Here is a 27,959-nt window from a genome sequence, read left to right as displayed (position 1 = left end):
TTTCACACCCACCTTTAATCAAACATTTCTAACCTCAACCATGTTGTCTACGTGTATGACGTCAACAACTTGGCAACTCGTGTACCAAAATTTTCTCCAACTTTCTAAGTTCTTGTTCCGACTTCCGATTCACATAAATTTTCCCAGTTGGGAAATCATTTTTCCGATTATTCCGACACCACATGAATGCACTGTGAGAACTTTGGGGCAGCGAGATGGCAGACCAGAACAAATTCTGGTTCAAGCAAGGAGCCAGGAGCTAGAAAATGTCAAATACGAGACTTGGGATGTACCCACTGAGCTGAGAGGACATCAAAGATGTCAAAGCGTTTTGGTTAATGGTTGGTAAAAGTAGCAGTCAACAATGTAAAAATTTTCTTTTCAATTTATTTCAATACCTGCCATGAGCCTTCCATACATGGAGTCTAGATCTGTACATTATCAGCTTTTGATGAAGCAGCAACCACAGCCTCCCAAATGCTGTTCAAAGAGGTGTGACTGTAAATCTGACATTTGGGAATGGCCCACAAGTCCTCAATTGGATTCAAGTCAGGTGAGGAAAGTGGCCCGGTCCTTATTCGGGCATCTTTGAGGCCCTTGCTGGCTAGCCAAGCAGTGGAGTACTAGGAGGCATGTGATGGATCATTGTCCTGCATAAAGATCATGGCCTTCTTGATAACTTGGGGCTTCTTCTGGACCATTGCTTGAAGAAAGTATCTTCCAGAAACTGGCAGTAGATCTGGGAGTTGAGTTGCAGTCCATCTTCAGACCACAAAGGTCCGACTACTGTATCTCGTCCTTAGTAATAACAGCCCATACCAGTACCCCTCCTCCACCTTGCTGGCGCCTAAGTCGAAGTGGTGCCGTGTCCATCAGCAATCCAGCCATGGGCCCATCCATCTAGTCTATGAAGAGCCACTTTCGGTTGTGGTTGTGTTTCAGCCTTCCTGACCTTGGCCATGTCTCTGAGCACCTTGTACTTCTGGACACTCCAGGTAGGTTGCAGTTCTGGAATATGGCCGCATTGGAGGATAATGGGTTCCTGGTAGCTTCACGTTTAAATCTACTAAAGTCAGTTAATTTGCACCTTTTCTTCTCCATCCGCTTTTTGTGCCCCTAGTTGACTATTAGCAACAAAACGTTTGATTGTCCAGTGATCACGCCTCAAAAATGTAGCTATGTATACGAGTATTGCATTCGACTGAAAGACATTTTACAGTCAGTTAAATCTCTTTTTTGGTCCATTTTATCTAAAGTAATGAAGCTACCTAATAAACCTGATACACCTTGATATAAGGTGTAATTCACTTTTGCCACACCCTCCCTTATTACACAAATACATATCACCTGAAAATTATTAATTTCGATGAGCATTTAAGTTGATGTGGTTTGGAGTTGGAAAATGTCCTTAGAAATAATTATTCATTCCGAATACTTAAGCCCCTTTTCCACATCACCGTACCAGCTCGACTCGCCTCGTCTCTACTCGCCTTTTTTTTGTTTTCCATTGTGGAAAAGTTGTACCTGTACCTGCTACCAGGTACTTTTTTTCCTATCACCTCCGTCGAAGTTCCAAGCGAGCTGAGGCAATACTAAAATGTGAGGTGACAACACAGCAGACTGCTGATTGGTCAGAGAGAATCGTAACTATTCACTGCATCATCATTGGGCGAGGCCAGCAACATAACATTTTAAATTTTACAATTCTCATACGTTATTTCATCACTAAATCCACTTCTGAGAAGTTCTGAGGTGAGAAATCAACTGTGTAGATTTTGAATATTGACAGTTTTACGAAAAGTGATGGCGGAACAAAAATGTGCTTTTCCTCTCCTGATATTAATTCCAATACCTCAACTCAGAGTAGCTGCCATATCCAGCATCTATCCAATACCAGTCTTCTCTGTTTGTTTGTTTTTACAAATTTAAAATCTGCCCGCCTTTACTGCTTGGAAATCATTGGCTCATTGGAGTTGGTAACTGAGTAGAGGAAACTGAATTTTATAATGGCACTGACAAAGAAATTGTATAAACTGATTATGTCACAGCTGATAACCAATCCACTTAATAAGGTTGGTGTTGATACCAATCCAGTGCATCAGATCTGTGCATCCATAATTTTAAGTAATTTATTTATTCATGACTAATTTCATTTCCTGTATAACAATTGAGGCTGGATTGCCAAGCAGGCAAACAGGCAACTGCCCCAGACCCCAAAGAGTAACAAATGCCTGTGTCAATTGGTTACAATAATTCAATTTATGGTATATTTGTTTGAGAATCTGCTCCACTGAAGAACAGTATCAACTCAGGCACATTTGCAAAATTAACTAGATTATCTTTCTTGTCCCTGGAGGGAAAGCTATTTTAAAAGCCTGCATGTTCATGCAGCTGCACAAGACATAAATTGGTAATATTGTCATATGTGCACATATACTGTAGATTCATGGCCCTACATGTAACCCCACATATACTTTCATACACAGGTGCATACATATCATATATACATACACACATTTACTATATAGCGTTCAACAGGGTATTATATTTACAGGGGCAAAACTCCTGCCAAAGTGGGCCCTCGTCCTAATGGCATGAACTTGACTCATAGAGAGACCCTGTATCAAAATCTAGCTTTAATAACTTATTTTATTTATGCACATATAATGTGTTGTATTAGTACAGTAGACTACATATAGTAGACTATATGCAATATATATATATATATATATATATATATATATATTGCATATAGCTCATTTTTGCCCTGGGGCCTCTTTAACAGCTTCAACAAAAAACATGTAAAATGACTATAGCTGTCAAGTAACATTAGTGGGGTTAAAAATACATTTTCCTCAGAAATATTGTGAAGTAAAAGTAGCATGACAATGGAAATACTCAAGTAAAGTACGCCAGAATTGTACTTAAGTACAGTGTGTGAGCACAGTACTTGAGTAAACGTACTTACTTTCCACTAGTGCAAACGAGCCCAATTAATGAAGCTAAAACCCCGCACAGTATGAAACAAGACTCTTTCAGGCTCAGGAGACACTGCTACTACAGTTATGGTTACCAATTTATTCTGTCATTGCTATAAATGCTACAACTACTACAGCTAAGTGTTCCCATGACTATGTTCTTGGTGCAGTGTTCGCACTAATATTTTATTCTTACTGCAATAATAAAATAAAGAAGAAGACTTACATTTAGAGTCTTAAAGATAACAGATAACAGTTTATTTGTGTTAATGCTTCAGTCAGCTCTTAGAATCCTGAAGAAGTCCATTTTAATTATTGCAATACATGACATAAATGCACACATATAAACACACACATTTAGACATACATGTAAAGTGACACATACATACACTCACACCCTTTCTGCTGGTATTTCACACCATGTTCTTGGTGCAATGAAGCATGGTGTTGTTAGTTTTGCAGTTTGAGTCACCTGGGGCTACACATGTCCTGTTCTGTTAACCACTGTCACAGGCCTCCATGTATAGTCTGTGGCAGGTGGCAACACTTTCAGCCTATGAGTGTTTGTTTGTTTGTTTGTGTGAATGAATGATAGACAGAAACAGAAAAAGATGAATTCCGTTTCCTGCTACTTAGGATTTGTGTCTTCTTCTGTCTCTCTTGTTGTGTCTCACACACACATATAGAGAGGCAGCAGCAGTGACAGGAGCTTTGAGAACAAAGACATGTAATCAGGAACTTCAGTACAGGTGTTCTCACTGCTGCTTTTCTGAAAGGGTCTGTTTCACGCTGATAGTGCTCGGCGAGTAATATCAATATTTCTCATCTCCCAAAACAGGATATGAAAGAGAGTTGCCTTTTTCTGTAACCCTTGGTGAAACACTGAGGTATCACTGACTAGCATTTGTGCCACTTGTAACACTTGATTAAATTCGCAGATATCACTCTGAAACATATGTTTAAACATTCAAATGATATTCTATTCTGTAGCAGCTTGTCTGGCTGTGTGTTGAGCTCTGGACTATATGAGCTAAGAGCTTTTTTTAAACAACATATAGAGGTCTTAACTATGGAAAAAAAGTAGTTGGCATCCTGACTTTGTGATCAATACAAGGATCTTTAGCTCAGGGCCAAATAGAATTAAGAATTGCTTTAGGATAATGACAGTATCGACCAGTGCTCAGTAAAGCGTTTCAAGCTGTGGCAGGTTAATTCCCATCTATGAAGGTGTACAGAGAGCCAGTCTGAGTCAGGTTTGACGGTCAAAGTAATTCTCTCCAGCGCGGTGCTGTAGCAATATGCACAACGCTTACTTTTCCCCTGTTCCACACAGCCAATTTAAGCAACTGCAATATCATTTACGACCTATTCTTTGGAAAGTCAGACATTTGAGAGCCTCTGTGCCATTGCAGAAATGGGGAAAATTTGGCAAAAGCTAGACTTAGATAGACCACACTAGTAAAATTTAACTCCTGCAAGGTTATGGAATAATTTATCCTCTCCATTGGCATGTGCCTACATATCTGTAAACCCAAAATTCCTCAGGCGACTCATGGATGACATGTCATGAATTACAGGTTAGTATGAGTTATAGCCAGATCAGGCTACAAAGCATTAAGGCTGACACGGTAATATAACATAATAACACAATTACAGCAACAAAACAAAGGGTTAGGCAAACAATCATAGGAAATAATTAGCATTAGCAAATTTTGCATTTTTAAAATAACCAGTTCCTCTGAGGACACAAAGAATTCTTGCAAAATACAAAAATAAGTGGTGTATGTTCCTCTTCTTTTCAAGCTGATATATTTTTCAAGCAAGGTCCTTTGAGTGAGCATTCCTTGTTGCGTATTCCCTCAGTGAATAAAAGTAATCTACCTTGCTCATTATGTGAGACGTTGAGGTGTTTTGATGTTTGGAGATAAAAATGCTTTGAGATGAAATATTCATTTCTTTAGTTGGCTTAATTATATATGTGTCCACTGTCAAGTTGAAAACTGCTGCTTCTGTGAGGGATGTTTCAAGCGTACCTTTTTGCCATTGGCGCAGAATACATTACCTCCTTATTACAGGGATTGCCTGGCATACACTCATATGCAACCTTATGGAAATATTAAATGAAGAGGCTGCACAACTCAGTGGACACACTGAATAAGCATGAGCGTCTCTTGTTCCTGACTCATAATGTGAAGATTGGGGTGATTGTCATTTTTGACTCATTTACTGCGTCATCTGTGGTTTTAGCTAAGACTTTGTTCCTGTTATATAGACAAGAGAATATACCTGCACACTTTGTTCATTTATTTAAATATAACCTTAATCTAGCAGGGATGTAATGAATTAGTGTTCTGGATTATGAGTATATGGTAGATGTGTCTTGGGTTTAATTTGTCTGACAACAGTCACATTCCTGTGTGTGTGGTTTTATGGTTTTGAGGAATCATCTCGTAAACACGAGGTATTTTCAAAGGTGTCATGTCAAAGGAAAAGGTCGGCATCTTGGAATATACTCAAAATGAGAGTGAGATGAGAAGATTGATACCACACTCATGTATGTACAATAAATATGAAGCTAGCAGTTAGCTTAACTTTTTTAGTCATTAAGACTGGAAACGGGGAAACGGTTAAAACCACAACCTACCATTTTTACAATCCAGTTTTGTACTGATTAAACAAACAAAACAAAGATATAACATGTTGATTAGTGAGCTTTAGAGACTATAGTAGGCAGATATTGTTACCTTAGAACAGAGCCAGGATAACCGTTCATAACCGTGCTTCATATTGACAGATATGAGACTGGTATTGATCTTTTCATCTCTAACTCTTGGCGAAAACACAAAGAAGCATATTAACAAAAATGCCAGACTGTTCCGTTAAGCTGGACTTTTTTAGCTTTGATTAGCAAGAAAAATTGGAGGTGCGGAGAACAACTATAGTGGCTCTGTCTAAAGTGAAAAAATGCCTATCACCCTGCTAAAGATCACTAATGTTGTCTCTCATTAAAAAAATCATACGCAAAGCCAAATGTAAAATTAGTAAGCAGTTTTGGAGGGAGAACAACAGCTGGGAAACAATCCTGGAGTCATGCCATCCCAGTGAAGATGGCAGGTTTAGGGCCAATTTATCGACCACCTCACCAACCATGTATGGCAAATTAACTAGCACATAGAAGTGCTGGGCAAATAATTAAACAGTTGTCAAGATATAGCTACAACACACAACTCCCTCTAAAATAACAAACTATCACTTTTACATTACTGTAGGGATTAAACAAACAAGATAAATTGTGTCAATTAATGATCTGGAAGGCGTGTTTTTGAAATGACTAACTGGCAGACTAGCTGTTTCCCTGCTTCCAGTATACTTGCTAAGCTAGGCTAAGGATGTCCTTGGGATGACAATACTACAGGTATATAATAACTACTGCTAAGTATAGTCCCTCTTAAAGCTACTGCCTGTAACTTTGTTTTTACAGTACAGACAAGAGAATGGTAAAAAGGTGATGCACCTTTTCTTCTAACTCTTTGCAAGAAAAAGAATAAGCATATTTCCCAACATGTCAAATTATTAATTGAATGCGCAAACATTTATCAATGATCTCCTCTCACTCTCAGAAAGAAAAACTATTCCTTCAACAACTCATCCCAGGGCATATATAAGAGAAAGAGAAAGACATTCAGCTGAAATGTCTGCAAAATGATGAAATTCTATTTAAAATGGCTTTCTCCTTGTTGGATTATCTGGCTGTGTTCAGTCTGTGTGTCCCAACATTTGTGCATGTGTATTTGTATGTGAGGTTTCCAACAGCCTGGCTTTGTTGCTCTTTGGACCTCTTCTCGCTTCAAAACTATGAAGTCAAGGCCATCTCGCTCTTTCCAAAGTTGTAAAACATGAAAATGAAACACTAGTCTATCTCACTTTCAGTTTTGTCCAGATGTCACATAGACGTGCGATGCTCTCCATGTGTTTCTAATAGGGACTTTTGGTGCATGCTTGGCTTGCACCTTTGGGGTGAATACTCGAGAGGTGATCAGGGTTGAACAGCTAAAATACGTGTGTACAAATCTGCACATGTGTTGCACCGCTGAGACAAGAAAATTGCTCACACATAAGCATCTATTATACCCGATGAGTTAGATCATACTTAGTGATTTGGAAATGTTAAGTTCTGTCTTATATACAGCCAGGAAAAGCTTTACAAGAATTCGGAGCTCAAACCAAGTTATGAAATGCATCACTTATAATTTCCATAATATAACCACGAGAATCCCACGTGATTTCTTCAAACCTTTCTACATCAGATTACTGAACAAGCCCACTGCTGATTGAATTTCCCCTTTCTGAACACTTCATTACAAACACTGAAGGAGGACTATCTCTGTACATGTTTATTTCCAAAACCTTACTGGTTGTTATGATATTATTGCAGTCATTTCCTGTGCTGGAATTTCATTCTGGGGCTCCCCTTTTGCTCCTAAAACTTACTAGCAGCCTGTCACCCTTTCACCACCTCTTGCTGGCTCTTGTAAAGGTGTGGGTGGCCACGGTTGGACCCTGAAGTGGCCGCACGGACGCTGAGCTGTGAAATTACATTAAGCCGCCAGCCTAAGGCCCATGGCAATCCTCCCTTAATGAAAACTGTTTCACAGCGCAGGCTGCTCGCAGCACCAGAGACAATCTTTTTGACAACCAGGGCTTAATATGGAGAGGCTGAGTAAAGGGACACCATAGTAATTGGCTGGCGTTTTGGATGTTCATTTATAGTGCTCTGCCGCTATTCATGTACAGAGAAAAATGTTCTGATGTGCTGTGAGTGTGTGTGGGAAAAGAGTAGGTGTGTGGCATTCATATGCATCCTGTGAAAACAGCAGTGGCCTATCACTGATTGAAATATAAGCACATTCACAAACATAAACCACCTACACACTACACACTCATAGAGCAACACCACTATATCCATACAACCACACACTCTCAGACGTGTTTCCTTGTAATGGAAATGTGATTGTATACACAGATACACTAATACAGGGAAATGCAATCCATTAATGTGTATTAAAAGGTCACATTATTCATCAATGAAGGTGAACCCCATCATGTTTTGTGAAATACTACTACTACTACTAATATTTCATGTATTATCTCTGTGGTATCTAGCCGATGGTTTTTGGTTTTATTTACCCAGGGTGTGAGATTGCTGACTTAATCACTGAGATTTGTTGTTAATTTTTATATTCTGTCAATTCATATTTATGTTCACAATATCCTCTTCCGTTGCAATACGTCTGCACAACACAAACTGGAGTAATGCACATGTGAATATCTGCCACATTGTTCTTTCTCTGCAAATAGTATTATTTTTCTCTATTCTTTTTATTATTCTTATATAACTTGCATTTGTTTATTCCATATTTATATATTTCTACATTTATTTATGTCAACTGTATGTTTGTCTACGTGTAGCACCTTATCACCACAGCAAATTCCTCGTATGTATAAAACACTACTTTGTAATAAAGCTCTATCTGATTCTGATTCTGAGATTTCTGCTTCCACAATGGAGGTGAATATAATTTATTTTTGTGCTTCTTACAGCAACAATAGATTTAAAGCTGCACTAATCCATTTTGGGTTTTAAACAATGGATCAAAAAAATATATGTAACGTGAAAGGGGTGGCTCCTCAGTCCTGGTGAGCTTTCTGGCTCCTTGTAGCTCATTGTTTTGGTTTTCCGGCCCACGACTTTACTGTTTTGGTTTAGCCACAATGCTGTCCTCAACCTTGCGTGCAGCCCAAGCACGCAAGGTTGAGGACAGCATTCTGATTCTGATTCTGAAATTCTGATAAACCCACTGTACTTTACCTCAAGCAGACAGATTAAGGTCCCAACCACACTACTTGTTTTGAAACAATTAGATCTCCGTCCACACCAGCGTTTTTGCTGTTGATCTCCATCTACATTAAAACGACTGAAAATGCACATCTAGTGGCCGTTTATGTAGGCCTACTACCCTGGGCATGCGCGTGCAGGTGTAAACATGAAGCAGATGGTCTCTCTCTTCCATAGGTACAGAAGATTTGGCGAAAGAATGAAGTACAACAGAAAAAGAATCACACCAGATTTTTTTGTTTGCATGGACCAATGACGAGCTGGGACTGTTACTACACAGGAGTTAAAAGCGGCTGTGGCAGCGGAAAACAGACCGGGAGTCTGGCAAAGTAATTACGGCGACATACACGATAGTAGCCTACAAGTGCAGGCTAATAGCCTAAGTGTTATTTGCACAGTACAAAATATTTTAATAAAAATACCAAATCAAAAACTCATTGTGTTTCTGCTTTGCATGACTTTTAAGACCCAATCAGAGAGCCAAACGTGAGCGTCTGCGTCATCGTTTCTAAAGTCCTCCCGTCTTCTTTAAAGCGCTTCCCGGAGTTTCAAAACGAAACGGGGTTGGCAGCGTTTTCAAACTTTAGCGAAAACAAAGCGTTTTAGGTCTTTGTTACCGCCGTTTTAGTCTGGACGGTAGGTGCAAACGTGGCAAATGGAATTCGATTTAAAACGAAAACACAGTCGTGTGGATGGGGCCTAAGTTAGCAATTCGCTGATTAAAATGGTGCAGTATATTGATCAGTATTTAGCACTTCCCTGCACAAACTGCACAGCCCTTTCATTCTAAAAACAGATGTTTTGTGCACAGTTTTTATAATAATTATTTCTTTTTTTATTATTTAAATATTTCTATTTTCTATTTTTTGACTTTTGTCAAAAAATAGAAAATAGAATACTTTATTTTCTCTTACTATGTTTATTGTTATGCACCAAAATACCAAATTCTTGGAAATTAACCCAATTATTATTCTAAAAGCAAATAAAGAGACAGATATTTCCCTCAGGATTTGTTAGAGATTAAAAACAGAGCTTAAATACAATTTTTTCCTAGTGCATTTAGCATAAACATTTGCATGATAATATGTCAGTGTGGTGATTTCACCTGGTTCTGCTGTCCCAGTGGCCAAAAAAAAATAATTAATGCAGCTTTGAAAAAAGTCAACAGCAATAACTCTTTACAGAAGGGTTTATTATTATCCACAGTGGATGTTGTGAGGTCATTTGTAATGTCTTTAGCATCAAACATGAAATTCCATTCCCCTTCAGCTCACAAGTCACCTCATAAGTCAAAAATGTGCATTTTTAAATTGGGTGACACAACACATTAAGATTGCATAATAAACAAAGAGTAGCTTCCACGACCAATTTAAATACCTAGTGGAAAACCTGAAAAAGATACCTTTACTGCATCAACATCATCTTGTCACAGCGATACACCTCGGTACACCTCGGTATCACACGTATTATTTCACCACACACTGGTTTCAACTGTAAGAGAAGATGCCTCCAAAAATAACACCTTAATCGACTGAGTTTGACGTCTTTGCAGTGCGCACAAATGCTGTTCCAGCCGCAAGGACAAATGAACAGTAAAATGCAACAGGCGCTCCAATAAATACAGTATAAATTTACACAGGGCTTTCCAGAGGATGGCTGTCTCCTTCTGACAGTCACAAGAGGAGGGAGAAGACGGGGGCAAGCCTGTCTAGAGCGCTAAGGCTGCGTGTGTGTGTTCAAGCGTATGTGCACGCACGTGTTAGTATAACTTCACACACATGCCTGGCTAGCCAAAACAAGTATATAATTTGGCCTGCCGTGGAGACAGGCAGCATTACGTTCACCCGCAGGTCAGGAGCTCTCAACCCCGTGGCCACCCACCCTTGGAATCATGGGAGTGGGGGGATTCTGTGTTTGTTTGTGTAACTCTGAGCATCAGAGTGGGATTCTTTAACCTTGCTGTACACCAATCGTTCCTGAGAACTGTTATCTAATCTTTATTTTTGACTCATGAAGTGAAGAAAGATAGTCAGAAAGGACAGAAAGTAAAGGAACATTTTGTTTCCTCCACTTGCCTTAGATTAAATGAAGATTAAAAATGAAGATCAGTTTATTTGTCATGGGGAGTCCTACTCAATCTTTGAAAACAGTTCTATATATTCTGTGGCTCTGCAGGACCTTGGTATAATCTGAGTCTAACCTGATAATGTCATTAGGATTATATTGGGTTGCGCTTGAGACATTGTATAATGGCAGATCACAATGGTGGCAATGCAATTGTAATTCATCAAATCTTCTTACAGCATTACAAACTGAAGTTTGAAAGAAATGGGTGTTTATTAGGGAGATGACCTGTAAAAGGACCTAAAAAGTTAAAGTGGAAAGGAGAGAAAATGGCTACTGTAACTGTTTTATTAACATAAATTACAGTATGTCATCGGATTTCTTTTACTGATGTATTAATGTGTAAGCAGCATTTTACCACTGTGGTCGGTTAAGGCAAGGTGATGTTATTTATATAGCATGTTTCGTTACTGGTAATCTGAATGTGGAGATCATTTTTAACTATTTTATTTACTGTTGAGTAGTTTCATCTATGCATCGTGTATTATAAGCTCATTATGTGTTTTGTGTTTAAACTCTTCATCTGTTAAATGACTAGTAAATACAGCTGTTATACAATATTTCTCTGGATTGTAGTGGAGATGATTAATAAATAATAATAATAATAATAATAATAATAATAATAATGAATTACATTTATATAGTGCTTTATCATAGATACTCAGAGCGCTTCACAGTGAAGTCGGGGGGACTCACCTCAACCACCAGCAATGTGTGGCACCCACCTTAGTGATGCACGGCAGCCATTTAGCGCCAGAACACTCACCACACATCAGCTTGAGGCAGAGAGGGAGGGAAACATTGAGCCATTTACTACAGGGGATGATTAGATGGCCAGATGGTGAAATACAGGTTGGGACTTTTGCCATGGGATCTATAATGACCACAATGAGTCAGGACCTTGGTTTAACGTCTCATCCGATGTGACATGAAATGGAAATATTCAAGAAAAGTGATTACATTCCACCACCGCATTCCTCCATGCTTGCAGTTTGTAATGCAAAAGAATTTTTCAGACTTTGGGGCACTGCCTCCAAAGCCACAAAAGACATGATTCAACTGCTTTGATCTGCTGATTAGCACTCCCCATGACAAGTAAACAAAACTGTTTCAGCTCTGTGAAGGGCCCATTTAATAGAGGAAGAGTATTAGTACTGTGGATGTCTGACGAGTGTTTTGGTTCTGTCCATTTCACCTTTCCCCCCTGACTAAGATGTTTGGGGTGTGGCTCACTCCAACAAGTGTGTCAGCTACTTCCTGTCTTGAGAAAAAAATCCATGGAAGAAGACGGAAGTGAGTTGAGAATACTAGGCTAGGCGGAGGAAAACCAAGAGATTGACATCTAGTCCTCAAAACATTGTATTGTTGGGCTTCAGACTCTGACAGCATGCATTCAGCTACTGTTGAATACTTGGGCTGCTATTTTGTTCAGCAAGTTTCCCCAAGGCGCTGACTTGACCTCAAGAGAGTGACATGAGAAAATTCTCAGGCTCGCAACACGATCTGTTTATTTGCTGCGAGCCACATTGTTGAAAGCAGCAGAATTTATGAATCAAAAGCTGCGTTTCCCCTTCAAACTTTGCTCATTCCCACAGCTCTTTTTATGCAGTGTGGGGCTTCACTTCTAAGCTGAAATTGATCTGTTCTCTTCTCCACAGTATCAGTTGCATTGTAGGCACCAGCTGAGCACTTTTCGAGTGAGTGTGTGTAGGTGTGTGTGTATCTTTTAGCTGGATAACTGCCTTGACTGCAGCTGAGTAGAGTGCCATGGCAGTGATAGTGTTGTGTGGGGGTTGCTGGTCTGTGGAAAGGGGAGGAGGAGGACCTCACATTTAGCTGCCGTCTCTTGGGAGAGATTAAGCAATTTAGTCTTTGCTGTGTCTCTCTCTATCACTGCCACTGCCTCCTCCTTCTCCTCTCTATTTGGAGCAGGGCAGGGTGTACCTTTCCCGTCGTCCTCCTTTTGCACTTTCTGTTCCTCCCTTCTACTCTCGTTTCCTCTGTTCCTTTGCTCACTTGCTTTCTTTCCATCCATCTTGCCCGCATCTGACACTCTGAGCTCTTTTGCTTTCCCCCAGACTGTTTCTATTGTACACCCTCCCGTATTCTCCCCTTTTCTTACCCACACCTCTGACCCCAGACATCCAGCTGATTCTTTTAGCTGACAGCCCAGATGGCACAGAGACCCCCCCCTCCCCTCTCCCAGCCACCCCAGCGTGCGCACGCACGCACACACACACACACACACACACACAACAGCAGCCCCTCTGTCCACCCTCTACGAAAGGCTGCTTTGACTCGGCAGTCCCACCGAGTTGATCCCCTGGTCCTGTGTGGAGCACCATGGAGCTCAACCACTACTCACATTAATCTCCTAAACGATCCTGGACCTAAGAGGATCAATACTCATTTTCAGGGAGCAGCATGATCCCTTAATGTAGTGGAGGATGGCTGCTTATCCCTCACTCTCTCTCCCCTCCTTGCCTCAGTTTCAGCTCCCCAGAGCAGGAGTCAGCCTTTGATTGTATTTCATGACCCACTTTAGTTAAGACAATATCTGGCTTTTATGGCTGATGTCATTATTCAGGTGAATAGCACCTGTATGTCATCTTTTGGGGGGGGGGGGGGGGGGGGGGGGTGATAAAAACTGCCTCTGTCTTAATTAGCTGAGCTATTAGTTTTAGTGTGGCAGTTTTTTTAAATTAGATCAATGTCTTGTAATTGACTTCTCTGACCCTGCGTTTGTCCAAACCTTAGTAGGGGTCATCAGGAAGCCTACGTGTATCTAACAACATGAGCAGCTCCATGTATTTCTCATTTGCTAGTGTAGGAATTTGCTCCAGTACAAAATACACAAAGATTTGCCAGAGAAAATAAATCACCCTGTTTTACTCCAGTTCCTCTGAAACACATCAGAGATGTCTTCAGGCTATTTCATATTAGTGGTGGTTGTATAATTGTTATTCTTTGTTTTCCACAGATGCTGAAAAATGACTTCATGCTAATAGCGGCGGGATCCAAGGAAAATGGGAAAGATCTGACTTTCCATTGGATAACAAGCATCCTATTTTTCCAGGCTCGGTGTGCAGGGAACACCGTTATGGCTGCACAGTTAGCTGAGTGTCTCATCATTGATCTTTGCTGATGTAGACTGTTTCTGGGACCGTTTTCATCAGGGAAGACAGAAAGAGAAAGAGAGTCTGGCCCCCCTCCCTTCTCCATGTCCCTCTCAGGCAGGCAGTCTATTGGTGGAAGAGGCCACCTGGAGCAAGTTTGGAGGTGTTGTTTACGCTGAAGCTATTAGTCTTTGCCTGGGCAGCCTGCCCTGAAAGCTGGACTGTTCTGCTGCTACTGAATTATTCAGCCCAGAGATCTGCCATCCAATGTATACAAACTGTCACATGTAGTTGAGTGATAAACTGGTTGTCCAGCAATGAGGAGTTTGTTACCTTAACTCTAAATGCTTGATAGGAATTATATCAAGGCTATTATTCTTGTGACATAATATCTAATATACGCTTATATGATGATATCTTGGAATTGCAATCCAAATATAACATTTATACAGAAGTGGTAACTTCTGCTCACTTCTTAAATCACTTCCAGTGATTACAAAATGGCACGGCCTTATTAAACAGTCTGTCTTGACAATACAGGACACCCAACTTCGAGCAAAACTGTGTTACACAGTGTAGCTGCCACAATAGACTGAATGATAACAACATCTCGCATACCAAAGGTCCAGGCACCAGAAACCTTATAGTCATCTGCTTCAACAATAGCCACAGCCTTGCAGGAACTTCTTCTCCTCCGACCTAAAATTGCAGGTCATTGGACCTCAAGCATCATTTCATTCTGTGAAGACTTTATAAAATTCATCTTTCCTGTCACTACAATTTCCAGAAGATTTCACTTCAACCATGTGATCCTGGATTTTTTTCTTTTCTATTTACACAGAGCCTAATGTGATAAGTGGTGTGTGTTTGTGCGTGGAGGTTTGTCTCCCCGCCTCTTCATCACCACTGCAGAGAGCTCGGCTCAGGAGAACAGCAGGGTCTTTCTTTAGGTGGAGGATTGATTCAGTGATGACAGTCTCATGACCTCTTCCTCTCTCACACACACATGCTCTGTCTGCTGTGTTGATAACCTACTGTTCTACACACACACACACACAAACTCACACACACACACAAGCAAACAGACACATGCATGACACGTAAACAACAGGTCAGGAGGGCAAAGTTGGGTAGAAAATGTCATATTTGAAGGTGTTTATCATAAAATAATGTAGACGGATTATGTCAGAATAATTAATTTTCAATATATATATGTGTGAGAGAAAAAAGTAATAAATTGCCAAATACAGCACAATAGTACCTTCTCAAAAATTAATTGTGAACAAAATAAAACAAAAAACAATAACAACAAATGAGTGAAATTTCCAACCTTAACTGTGTTTAGGTAGCTACTGTGCGATGTTATAAACAATGCACCCCCCTAACACAACCCCTAACCACTATCACCTAGACCTACAGGTAGCCTACCTTTATATAGGCCTATAAAAAGACACAAAGAAATTGTTGCATATTTAAATACATGCCACATTAGTAAAAGGCTGGGCAGGTACAGTGTGCATGCAGTCATGCCTTTCACTTTCAGTAGGCTACTATCAGTATGAATGGTACTGGCAGCGTTGGTCAGGGAGGTGCGGGAAGGTGATGTCGTAAAGCTGAGTGTCGTAAACCAGGTGCGGAGAAGGGGAGGTGTAGGGGAGGGAGAAGGAGGAGGAGGGGAGAGGGGGTGAGAGAGGAGGTGACTCTCCGGCAGCATTTAGACTCAACGAGAGGATCATGGCGGATGGCCCCAGGTGTAAGCGCAGAAAGCAGGCGAACCCTAGGAGGAACAACGGTGAGTAAAAGTACTTCCGACGCGGAGCTTTCATTTCGGGGAAACGGTCAAGGGGTTGTTCTGTCTATCGGTAATTTCGCCGAAAAGTTTGGCAGCCCGTAAGTCTGGTTTTTAGTAACTGAAAGTGCTGGGAAGTAGCAAGTGAGCGCTGTATTACAGCCCTGTGTGGTGTACCGTTATACCTGGGTCGCGTCTCTCCCTCCGCCTAGCGGTTCGCTGCGCCGGAGACCGTTATACGCACCTCACCCTGTTATGAGCGGACCCGCTTTTGTCTCCACTTTAAACCTCTTTATAAATTTCTATACACTTTGACCATCTATATAGACTCTTTATTCATTGATTTAGTTACATTCTGTCGAGTTTTTGAGCCGAATATCAAACTCGCACCAGGTTTTTGTGAGACAGGGTAGCCTACCTGATTGTTATTGCGGACCACGACAGACTGGTTGTCTTTAACGAATTGGGTTGAAAAAAACATTAGATATAACCGTGCTTTTGTCGATAACGTCGCGGACACCATGTATGTTTGTGAAACAGAGGGAACACAACTGTTTGGTTTGTTCCTTCTTTCTTTTGCTCACTAGGAGCAGGTAGCGATAGGACACTGTTGCTGCACTACATCGGCTGACAAAACGCACATAGCCTAATTTAATCCGGCCCGCTACGTGCTTTAAATTAGGTTTTTATTACGACACCATTATAATATTTTAAGGGAGGAAAGAGAAGACAGGCGCGTTGTTGTGTTGAAGCACGTTTTGAGCAGTTCTCTTGCCTTCATCCTCCAACTTATTACAGTGTTTTAGTTTCGTGCTGCTCATACCGCTCACGTTAATTGTTTTAACAAGCATCTTTGCTGATAAAGTAATCACTGAAAGCTTAGTAGAAACATGGAGGGGGTACCAGAGGTTCCGTAGAACGAGAAATATCTCACGCGCTGTTTGTGTGAACAGGGCAAGCGCAGTCCATATAAGGACAGCGGATCCTCTCCAGTCGCGCGCTGGGAATCCTGATTCTCCTATGGCCGTGGACGCGAGCGAACACTCCGTTTTCTGTTATTACTTATTTTAATACAGCATGTAGCCTATACTTATAATACCAGTGGATACATAATCTGCGTTTCGCTATGAGAAGCTCAACGGGTTTTCACCCACCTTATTGTGGTGTGAAAACAATGTTTATATCGTTACAAAGTAGCATTGAATAGCCTAGTGCTCTCTTCAAGAATAGTCCTACTTTAACACTAGATTAATTTCTGTTTTAATAAGACACGTAAAACTTCATGTTGCTTAGGTGAATAGGCTATATAGCCAATCCTAGGACTTTTGGGAGTTGGTAACCTCGGGTTTCCTGCTACATCTTTCCATGTAAGCTGATTGCGTCGTGGGCTGTTGATAGCCTTTACTAATTCTTTTATTGTGAAATCAAGCTTTTTTTTTGTCGCGGTTCTGATGACATGTGTTGTCTATCAACTAGTCGTGTTCATGTGTTGTGCCACCAAGTGTAGCTTAAAGGAACTGGGGTAATGCAGGACATTTTGCGTTATTTTGTCAAAACAAATATATGGGATGGACGAAGTCGCTCAGTAAGAGCCGCTGCTTTCTGTGGTGCTCAGAACAGCAGTTCGTGGGCGGAAAGGCGACCAAACGGTGTTTTCTTGTGCGGGTTTGCTGTCTTGTCAATTTTCTGCGGATACCTGATGAGTGAAGTGAAGAGTGGTATATTTTTAATGGGTGCTATCGATGTTTTTCCACTGTCCTCTCGGTGTTTTTATGGGGTCTGCTCAGCTATGCGTTTCCTCTCTGGAGCGTGTGTGCAGTTAAATAGCCTACGTGCGAGGCGTGGACACACCTCAGATAACGGTCCTGGTGTCAAGGTGTGGATCTTTGTCTTGTGGGAGAAAGGGAGTCTTATATGGTCTGCTTTGGAGACACTTCATTTGTTGCTTATTTCCCCTTTACCTTACAGGGTTTTCACAGCCTTATTGATATTTAAAGTCACAGCCTTCACCAAACAGATGTGTTCCCTGTTACTTTGACTCATTTGCATCTGCTTCAAAGAGCTGTCATGGTTTGCTTTTAAGCCCTCACTTCCTACCACCTTCTGACAAGGCTGGTGAGCTGTCATGTAAATCAACATATCTGCTTTTGAAGGGAAATACTCAGTAAAGTTAGATTGAAGGCTGGTGTTGTTGTGTGTTGTCAAAACCTTAGCTTTGTAACATTTCGGCAACATGTTGCATTTTAATATGAGCTGCTGTCTTTTCAGGAACTCCAGCCTAAGGGGTACTTTCCTATGGTGAAACACTTTCAATAGCCATTGCTTGGGCTCTTAAGCAAGCCCTCAAGTTGTGCCCAGCTTGTTATAGTCAGTGGCTTTGCCAGATCCCAGGCTAGCAGGGGGAGCTGAGATCAAGGTGAGCTCCATTCCCTGCTGTAAACAGAGAGGTGTTAAGAGGCTGCAGGACGACAGGTGTTTGCAATCGGCGGGATACTACAGCTTCCTTTGTCACTTCTCCCCAGTCCGCTCCCCTCAGGAATAGCAGCCGTTCCCTGCAATGGTAATTTAACACAGCAATTTGGGAATAGAGGAATGCGCCTGTTGTTAACATTCTTTGCAAAAATAAACAGGGCTGTGCTGGGACAGCTTTGTACCCATGCTCAATAGCTGGGGCTGATGTATTCAGAACAGTGTTTTGGAGACACCTTGAAATGAGTGTGCATCCGGGTAGCAAGGATTTCTTTTTATTTGACAATATCATAAAGGTCATTTATCTCATCCCATGTCTCTCTCTCTCTCTCTCTCTCTCTCTCTCTCTCTCTCTTCATCTCTCTAACTTTCTGAGGCATACTCTGGCACACACTTGCACCTTGATGAATCATCCATCAAATAAGGAAAATGAGGTTGTGGGCTTGGCACTTGGCAACAACTCATGTAATGTTGAAGAGCATGTTTATTGGCCTGGTAAAACTATACTTAAACTATACTTAGTGCCCTGGACTCACTCACCCTGTCTAGAAGCTATTGAATACAACAACATGCTGTAATAAAAAACAGTGGTTTAGCAATAGCTACGGTTTGGTGAAACAATGTTTTGGGCTACAGTGAAGGCTTTGGAGGAAGTGCAGATTGGCGCTGTAGCTTCACATGCCACTTCAATGTTTTAAAAGACATCTGTTTACATTTAAAAGGTCCACCCCTGTTGTGTGAAGAGTTTAGCAGAGGAGGAAACTTTTCATTTATCTCACTGCTTTTCACCAACTTCCTCAGCAGCTTAATTTGAGAGTGCCAAGTAAGAAGAAAATCCCCCTGCCTCTGCTCTCTCTCTGTCTCTTCCCTCATGCTCCTCCTTCCAGAGCTTGTCCTTTATTTCGGGGGGTTGAGACACAGTAGCCAGGGGTGCTGTTGATTGCCCCCTGACCTAGGCACCCATGCGTGCCTAGAGTATGACTTCACTTTCCCCCCCTGTGCCATTGTGAGGCTTCCAGCATGTCCAATTGTGTTTGTGTTTAAGTCTGTTCAATGAAAGGGGAAGAGAGGAGGGCGGTGGGGGGATGTTGGAGCTGCAGTTTTCTGCGCTCACTCCTTCTCTTCATCCATTCCTCTCTGACCCCTTAAACTGTGGGCTCCACGTTCCCTGTGGAGTCAAAGAGGGGTGGGGGGTGGACAGAGTTGGTGAGAGGTGGCTGAGGTGACTAAAGAATTTTACAACAGGTGACAACTTAGAGACTGGTGCTGGCAGATGAAAAACATGACATACATGGCAGCTATCTCTCAGCCCCGTGTGGATTTTAGGTTCAAAACTAGGTGTATGTTAACAAACATCAGCAAAAATAACCTTAAAATAATTTTAGACCCCATACAGGTAAAGATCATTTGATTTGCTTGTTTTTATTAATCATCTGGAAACGTGTTTTGTTTCTGTCTAAGTTTCATCCCTCAACTCATGTCAGTCAGGGTGGGAAAAGGCCTGTCCTCATCTGACCATTCAGCTGAATTAAAATGATGTGATGTACGACCACACTCCCACCTCTGTTAAGGCAGCTTAATGATTAGCTGCTCCCATGGAGGCTGAGAGCATTAGCCTATAAAAAGGTGCTCTCCCTTCGTAAAGAAGGAGTTTTAAACTCAGAGTCAGTTTCAGTAACCCCCTTAACTGTGCTTGGATGTGCTTTATTGGGGTTTGTGTGGCTGAATGCCTAAATGAACCATTGTGTGTTCAGGCTGTAGTGAGAAAGCCTGAGGAGAAAGAGCCTAGTTACCTTTGCAGTTTGCCTGCTCTACCTCATACACTTTCAGTGGAAGAAGAAAAGGCCCATTCAGCGTCCCCGGCATGGGGAGGGAGAGCCCTTTTCACACTCGGCTTGTGGGAAACTTCTCCACCATACTGTGCATGACATTTGCATATGACCCATTCTTTTCCCAAAGGTCCCCGCGAGGGAGGAATCCATGGAACGTTCGCAGAATTCATCAAATCCCTCTCTCACGCAGCCCTCCGGCCCTCAAGGGTCTGCTCTGCAGCACTCTGTTTGACATTTTTGTCTTGGAAATGTAGCTTATGTCTGCGTCACGCTTGCTCGCCTCAACATTAACGCCGACACATCCCTGTGGCATTTATGTCCCCTGTATCTTAAAGTGGCAATGTGTGCTACCCAGTGTGCTGTTTTTAATGTCAGGGTGAAGGCTTAATTTGGCACAGCAGGCAGGAGTTTTCCCAAATCCCCAGTATGGGCCATGAGGGGTTCATCTGCATGATAGGACAATGTGATGAGGGCCGCGCGCCTTGGAGGCTTCCTAACTGACAATGACGCAGCCAACCACAAATCGTCAACACTCTCCCTGATAGGACAAAAGTACTGAGGATTGGGACAAGGTTGAGGTGGTGGGGGCTTGTAGCGATGCGTCAGTTCAGTGAACTGAACCAAAGTACAACCATTGCTCTGGAGCAAAATCTGGCCCCACGAGAATAGTATCATTTAGGTACTGTAGTAACCTTACTGCGACTCCAACATGTGGAACAGCATCCATACATTCTTCTTGTTGTTGAGAAAGTTGTGTTGGTCTGCAACACATCTGACAGCCTTGACCCTAAACACTGATACTGATACAGAAAGTGGTGTAGGCAAGTATGTGTTGCAGTGCAGCGTAGGGAGGAGAGCTCAGTTAAGTTATCATGTAAGCTGAGCAGAAAAGCCTCCTCTCTGCCCTCCTCTCCTGACTCCTAAGCAGTGAGTCACGGGCAGATAGGTGTGTTTGCAAGATGTGTTCACTCTCACAAACTCTTCAGCTGTGTTCTTTTCTTTGCTCCCTTGTGGGGAGGGGGATGAGAAGGAGGGAGAGACCAAGGGGGAGAAAGGGACACCCCACAAGTATGAGAGTGAGAGAAAATATTCTCCAGTAGTGTGTACTTGAGCGAGAGATTACCTCTAAATTGCCATCCTGGTGGAGGTAAATATTGTGTATTGTGTGCCCGGCATTGTCTGTTGATGTGTGTTTTTAATCATGTATTTGATGGCTGCTCTTCAGGTCCACAGTGAGTCTCTTTGGGTCTGTCTGCAGACCCCTCCTTGTCCCCCCATCATCACCACCACCTCCATCTTTCCCTTCCCACCCATTTATACCCTCCCCTCCTTGTGGTCATCAGTGAAGCGGTTAATGAAAAAGACTGGACTGACACAATAGGCAGAAGGCGGGCCTGGTAAGGGGCTCTTACACCAGCATGTTTGTGGCAAAAAAAGAATTCTCCGCTGTAGCTTAACTTCAGACCACCTGACTGTTGCTTCTATTATGTTGTTGTCTTTTTTGACATAGATGTTGGATGTCTTGTCCCTTTTAAATGTGCTTGACCTTATCATCTTCTCACAGTGTCTCTGTCTACGGAGATGAAATTAGATGACATCAGATGAGAAGTAATCCACTGCCATGTATTGTGCTTTGAACACAGCCTACTGACTGGCTTTTTGCCAGCCCGTTATGATGACCATATTGATTTTCCTCTCCATAGCACACAGAACTGATAATGACCCTCCTGAGGGGGTACGCATTCATATTCACATACTGATTCCAGTTACACAGTCTGGCTGTGATGTGACTAACAAATCGAGTGTCCCTCTGTCCCCCAAGCCCATGGATTGAACTAGCTAGGCTAGGCTAGTCCTGTGACCGCCAAATAAAAAACCCTAGTCACCCTGTTTGTTAGTCAGAGAGAAGGCCGGCTGCTATGTTGAATGTCAACATGGATAAACATCCACATGGGATTAATGAGAGGAGAATGGCTAGCCTGAAAGCAGAAGGGAGGGCAAAATAGAGGGAGGCATGGAGCATCCACATCGCCCCATTTAACTCATGAGCGTTTTGTTGAGCTCCCCATGACCCCACTAGTGTGACCTGACTGAAGGAGGCAGCCAAGCCGAAACACACTCATCGACTGTTATAAGAATAAGAAAGGAGCTACAGTATGTCTTTGTGAATTAAAAATGCATGTGCATGAACAAAAGGCAAAGGACATAGGAATAATGTTATATGCAGTCTGGACTAAATTGGTACAATTTCTTTAGAGCAGGAAACAGAAAACAAAGACAGATGGAAATTTTTTTCATCTTCTCTATAGACATTTACTGTATTTCTTCACAAAGTTAGTGTTGATTTTATACAGTTGTGACTTTCCGGAAGGTTTCCTTCCTCCTGAAAGAGATCCAACAGGGTTGGCCCCTGCCTGAGAAATACCTGTCACTGAATGATGGATTAATCTACAGTGCTTTATAAATGGTTAATTCCCTTGTTAGGTCACTTCTTACACCTGAGTGTCACTAGTCTTTCAACTCTTCCAGTATTGCTTAAGTATTGCTTCAATAGTTAGTGTTACATTTAACCTTTTGGGTTTGGTTCTGTACAGTAGGATTAGGGGTAGGACATTGTGTTCTTGCTCTTGTTTAATTTAGGCTGTCTACCCCACAAGCACCTATGATACACAATTGACGGCCTTCTAGAGAAAAGTACAGAGTGCAGTTTTTATTACATTTGGTCTCTCTGACTCTGGGAACTGGAATTAAGCCAGTGACCTATGACTTGTTTTAGCTCACCTGTCCTAGCTCGGAAGTTCATGCTGCCAACGTTCAGGTGTTTACAGCCAAAACATACTGGGGCCTCCCCAACTACTTTCCACGAATACATGTGTGGGTGTAATGTGTGTGTAGTAGGCAGCGAAGAGAAGGGAGTAGATACCCTCGGATCTCCATAGCCAGGCGATTGCACATCTGTCTTCTTAGTCATGCTGACAGGGCCCTCCCCTCTCTCGTTACACTGGCGCCGGCGCTTTTTTCTTGAAGTCAATGAAGCACGGCCTTTAATTGATCATGTTTGGAGTTGTACCACACTATTAATTAGTGCTTGTTGATAGCTTGTTTGTTTGTTTTGTCCTGCTGTTCCCATCATAACACCCATCATTAGTTGTATGATCTGCTGCATGCCAGTGCGCTAACAAAATCAACAAAGCCATGCACTTTTGCCCCACCATCAGGCACTTTCCTTCTGTGACCCTCTAATTCTCTTTTTTTCTCATAAGTCTCCCACTCTTTGGCTCCTTCTTAAATCCTATGTATTCTTTCCTTTTTGCTGTTTCTCTTTCCCATTCCTCTCTGTGGCAGCTGCCTTGGCTCTGATTCTCCAGCACCAGCAGGTGCTGTAGGCATGCAGCAACTCAGCTATACAGCTCTCATAAATAACACCTGACAAAAGTATGAGCGAGCTAGAGCCAGAGTGAGAGAGAGAGGCAGAGATTGAAAGTTTCCTCTGGCAGGAGAACAGGGTGTGGCTCATGGTCAAATGCTGGCCCTCTCAAGAAGGACATATTCAGAATAGAGAGAGAAAATGTGAGAGCCGCAGAGAAAAGAGGAGGAATGTGAGGTTTTTTTGTTCTATGAATGTGTGAATGTGTTGCCTGTTCTTCTGAAGTTTGTGCATTTCCTCAATGAACTTTTTAATAAATCCCTTTCATGCAAATTTCTGGTAAATGGATCTTTTTAGACACAAGGCCAGCACTAAGTGACTGGTTAAGGAGAAACTTGAATTTGAAGGAAGGACGCGTTATCTTTTCTGTAATTAGGGTGTAAGAGCTTGGAACAATGTTAATTGTGCTCTAAAAGCAAATGAAGAGGTCAGCAAAGAAATGAAATGCACACTTTTATTATCATCATCAGTAATGAACCAGCACTCTGAATAAATGAATCCATAAATCAGCCCTGATCAAGGACTATTAATGAACACGGCTCAAAATCAAATCCGGGCTATCTCTTTGTCGTTGTATGCTCTTCAATTCCAGCGACATCCTGTCTCATCAGAAGCTATCGATCAGCTTCTTAGGGCGAAGGTTAGGTTGTCGTTTTCTCTTGCCTTACTTTGAACAAAACCAGGAAGTGTGTGAGAGATTACGGCCCAGGATGCATCCTGAAAGCCCTTTATCTCTGTGAAAACAAGAGGCTTCCTGCGGCCCTGCTCCCATCCAGGCCACATCCCCCTCCTTCACCTACCCGGCCCCCAGCACCTGTGGCAGCCTATTTAAGGCTCCTCATCAGGGGCTTGCGGAGACCACAAACCGGGGCAGAAAACATGAAAGCCTGGAAAAGGAATCAACGCTATTGCTAAGTTGTAGGCCCATCTGATTCGCACCACACAGAAGGCTTTTTTCAGACACATTAAAAAGATTTAGCTCTGTTATGTGAACGGTGAGCGTGGGAATTAAAAGTCTTTTTCATGTCTGCAGAGCACCTTGCTATATTGTTGATACTGTGTCAACCCAGTAAGTCCCAGAATTGCAAATAGTTACTGGACACACAAAATTAGCCACATTTGTGTGCCTTTAGTTTAGCTTTAGTGAAACAGTTACCCCATCTTCAGAAAGATCCCTCGTTTCCATTTCAACATAAGATCCCGCCTCTCATCTGGTATTTTTGATGAGTAAGCAGTGGCACATAAAAACTCCTTTGGTCACCTAATGTTGTGTTGTTAACCCAAAACCTCAGCCATAGAAAACACTCCCTTGCTCCTTTGAGTTGCTGCCACAGCTGGCAAGGGCGTTTTGTCTTGACAGTAGCCTGCGCTGAATTTCAATGACCCCCGTCCTCCCCAGTCTTATTATGCCATCGCTGCTAACTGGCTCCCATTCACTGCAGTGTCCTGACTTCCCAGAGGGACCTAGATAAACAAGGGCTATTCAGTTACTGAAAAGCCCGCCCCCTGCCAGCCTTGGTCTCTCCTTGTTTCAGTGCCAGGCTGCAGCGCGTCTCGTTCGCCACCGACGCCAGCGGCAGTAGGCTCTGTGCCATCGATTCTTCTGTACCACACAGCACACTTTTAGAGAGATTAAACTTAGACTTAACTATGATGACTGATACATGGCTGCCGCTAATGTAACATATGAATGGCGAGGAAGGCGGAAGGGATGATCAGCGACTCGTTTTTCATGCGCTGATAGTAAGGCGATTTTAACTAACTCACTATCAGAACTAAGATGACATAAAAACAGTCTCTAGAATCTGCGCCACACTGCAGTGTTTCCCATTCATTGATTTATTTGTGGTGACACAACATACTATTTAATGTGAGTAAAATCATAATTCACTGTGGAACTGCGCACAGCGCATAACTTCACTCAGCACCACCTCCGCTTGCTTGCTCTCCCTCTCTCTCTCTCCCGCTCTCTCTCATGAACACATTGAAGTGGAGCTGTGTGTATATAGAAAAACTAATGCATTTAAGTTAACTGTGAGAAGTTAGTTTATCTATTTTCTTTATACAACGCTGTCAATGTCGGAGACAGATATGTTAATGTTAAAATACAGCTAGGTTGTCGAGGTTGACACACTCTACATTGCTGCTATAGATTGCACCCTCCTTCTCCCCACGCGTGCGGCGCCTCAGTTACACAGTAATTATGTGGGAAACACTGTGCATTTACAGATGTTTGTGGTGATTTACCTTAACGCTAATAAGCCTGTTTCTTCCATGCTGGTATTTCACTGACTTGCTGCAACGCCGCCCTCTGCCGATCAGATCGCCAATCAGTGATCTCAAGTAGCCTTGATCAGACGATATGAAACCCTAGAGGAAGGGGTGCCTGTGTGCTTTATGTGTGAGTGTGTATGTTTCTGTGTTAATATGTACTGTGTGTGAGAAAGAGGGAGCAGTTATCTGTAGGTGTGGTGTGATGTTGCAGGACAAGCTGACTTCCTGTTGTTATAGTCCATCAGGGAGATCAGGGGTGGGGGATGCTCCCATGAGACTACCCCGTGAGAGTCACATGGTCTAGCTGTAATGCATTTAAAGGCCATGTTTTTTGTGTCTTTCTGTGTGTGTGTGGCTCAGTGTGTTAAGCGTGGTTTGTGAGCGCATTCCTGGCCTCCACCTGAATTCTGACCCGAGTGTGAACTATCTCTGAGCTTCTTCCTCTCCTTTTTTGTTTCGTTTTCTGCCCTTCCCTCTATCCTTCCTCCTAATCAACAGATCTCAGAGGAAAACCACACATCTCCCTAGGGTTCCTCTTCTTCTCCCTCTGTCTCTCCTAAGCAGATGTTTAAAAGCTGTTTGTTTGTTTTCCAATGGAAGTCACTTTGAATGATGCCTACCATAAACAGTGCCTGCACACCGATGCCACATGCCTCTGTATTATAGTAAAATATTTTTAAGAGAATATCATTTGAATAGGACAGGATTTGTTCACTGCCCTTGCTGTTGAAATTATTACAGGCATCATTGTGATCGCTGGCAACCATAGACCATTGGTAAGCTACAGGCACAATGTCCCTTAGGCTGTAATGGTCCTCCTGTCCGGCCCACCTCCATCATTCCCTGACGCACCGGCTAATTTAAAGCAGTGCCCTTCTAATCGAATGGCTGTCTGATAAATCTATTGAATTAGGACAGATGTCCGGTGGGGTGTGGCAGTGACACAGCGTCTAGACGTGCCGAGAGGTGAGCAGACAACTCCAATGTGATTCAGATCCTGAGGAATCTCACCCCTTTGCTCTTCGTTTATTCTGTTGTGCCTGCTGACGTGGAGCAGCATTTTAACCCAAATCTGTTCCACCTGAGTGTCTGAAAGTCAACCCCTCAGGAGGACAGGGAGAATTTCTCAGGGCAATGTGGATTATTATGGACACACACAATGATTCTAAAGCACACCCTCAGAAATAGCATTAGAGTTGATTGAAGTGTACATTATGGTAACAGGGTAGCAAGCTTATATTTGGGTCAGGCTTTATCTAGCCCTCTTCTTAGGAAAGGGCAGAAGCCCAGGGCTGAATTCAACCTAATATTTCTATTGCCCTGTGACAGATAACATTGATGTAAAGCTGTTTATTGTTGATGATGAGTCTATTGAACCCAGGCATGCTCTTTCCTTTGTCCTTGGGGAGCTTATCCCTCGGGTAGGTCTGGCTATGTTTTTATTAAAACCCAGGTTTAAATGGACCAGGTTCTCTGATCTACAAGCAGATTAACCAACTAATAAAACATACATTGCGATGTATAGAGGCCCCCTCTGAGACTCTGGCTATTAATATACAAATATAGTGGATTAATGTCTGCTTGTCTCCCTGGCCATGGAGAGGGGATTAGGGTCCTGGTCCAGACAGATTGGATTTAATGTAGACTAAACGATTGCTGTACGACGAAGCCCGTATGCATGTACAGACTGATCTTTGCTGTCTGGCTGAGGCGTCATAACATCCTGTTGTGTTTATAGCTCAGTTACACTCATATCATTTGTTAGTCAGTTCTGACCTGTTAGAAAGAAACATATTTTATTACATAGGAAATATATTATTTTATCTTCTATTTTGAAGATCTAGTCATCTGCAAAGGTAAATGCTTGAATCTACCCTTATGTTCATTATTATATAACGCTTGCTTGACCAAACATGCAGGTTTGCAAGAACATATTTGATGGCCTTTTGTGGCATCTGTAGAATTTCCTTATGTTTTGTTTGTTTGTTGTGATGACCCAACAACTCGCTTAGACATCACAATAAATACTAGTATGTAAAACTAATAGGGGTGTT

General features: G+C 42.2%; 1 protein-coding gene across 2 annotated transcripts in view; it reads left to right on the top strand.

The window, feature by feature from the left end:
• The first annotated feature begins 874 nt into the window (after positions 1–874).
• Positions 875–27,959, top strand: part of zeb1b (zinc finger E-box binding homeobox 1b) — a 69,448-nt gene continuing 42,363 nt past the window's right edge. The window contains exon 1 of one of the 2 annotated variants that reach the window (XM_046062392.1): positions 875–995. In XM_046062392.1, coding sequence (XP_045918348.1) covers positions 908–995 — 88 coding nt within the window. In that variant the 5' untranslated portion in view covers positions 875–907. Of the gene's footprint in view, positions 996–15,820; positions 15,907–27,959 lie in introns of those variants that run through there. The other variant, XM_046062399.1, reaches the window with a different exon arrangement.

Source organism: Micropterus dolomieu, linkage group LG01 (genome assembly GCF_021292245.1).
Source record: "Micropterus dolomieu isolate WLL.071019.BEF.003 ecotype Adirondacks linkage group LG01, ASM2129224v1, whole genome shotgun sequence".
NCBI lineage: Eukaryota > Metazoa > Chordata > Actinopteri > Centrarchiformes > Centrarchidae > Micropterus > Micropterus dolomieu.
Note: the sequence above shows the minus strand (reverse complement) of the source record. Positions and strands in the feature narration are given on the sequence as shown.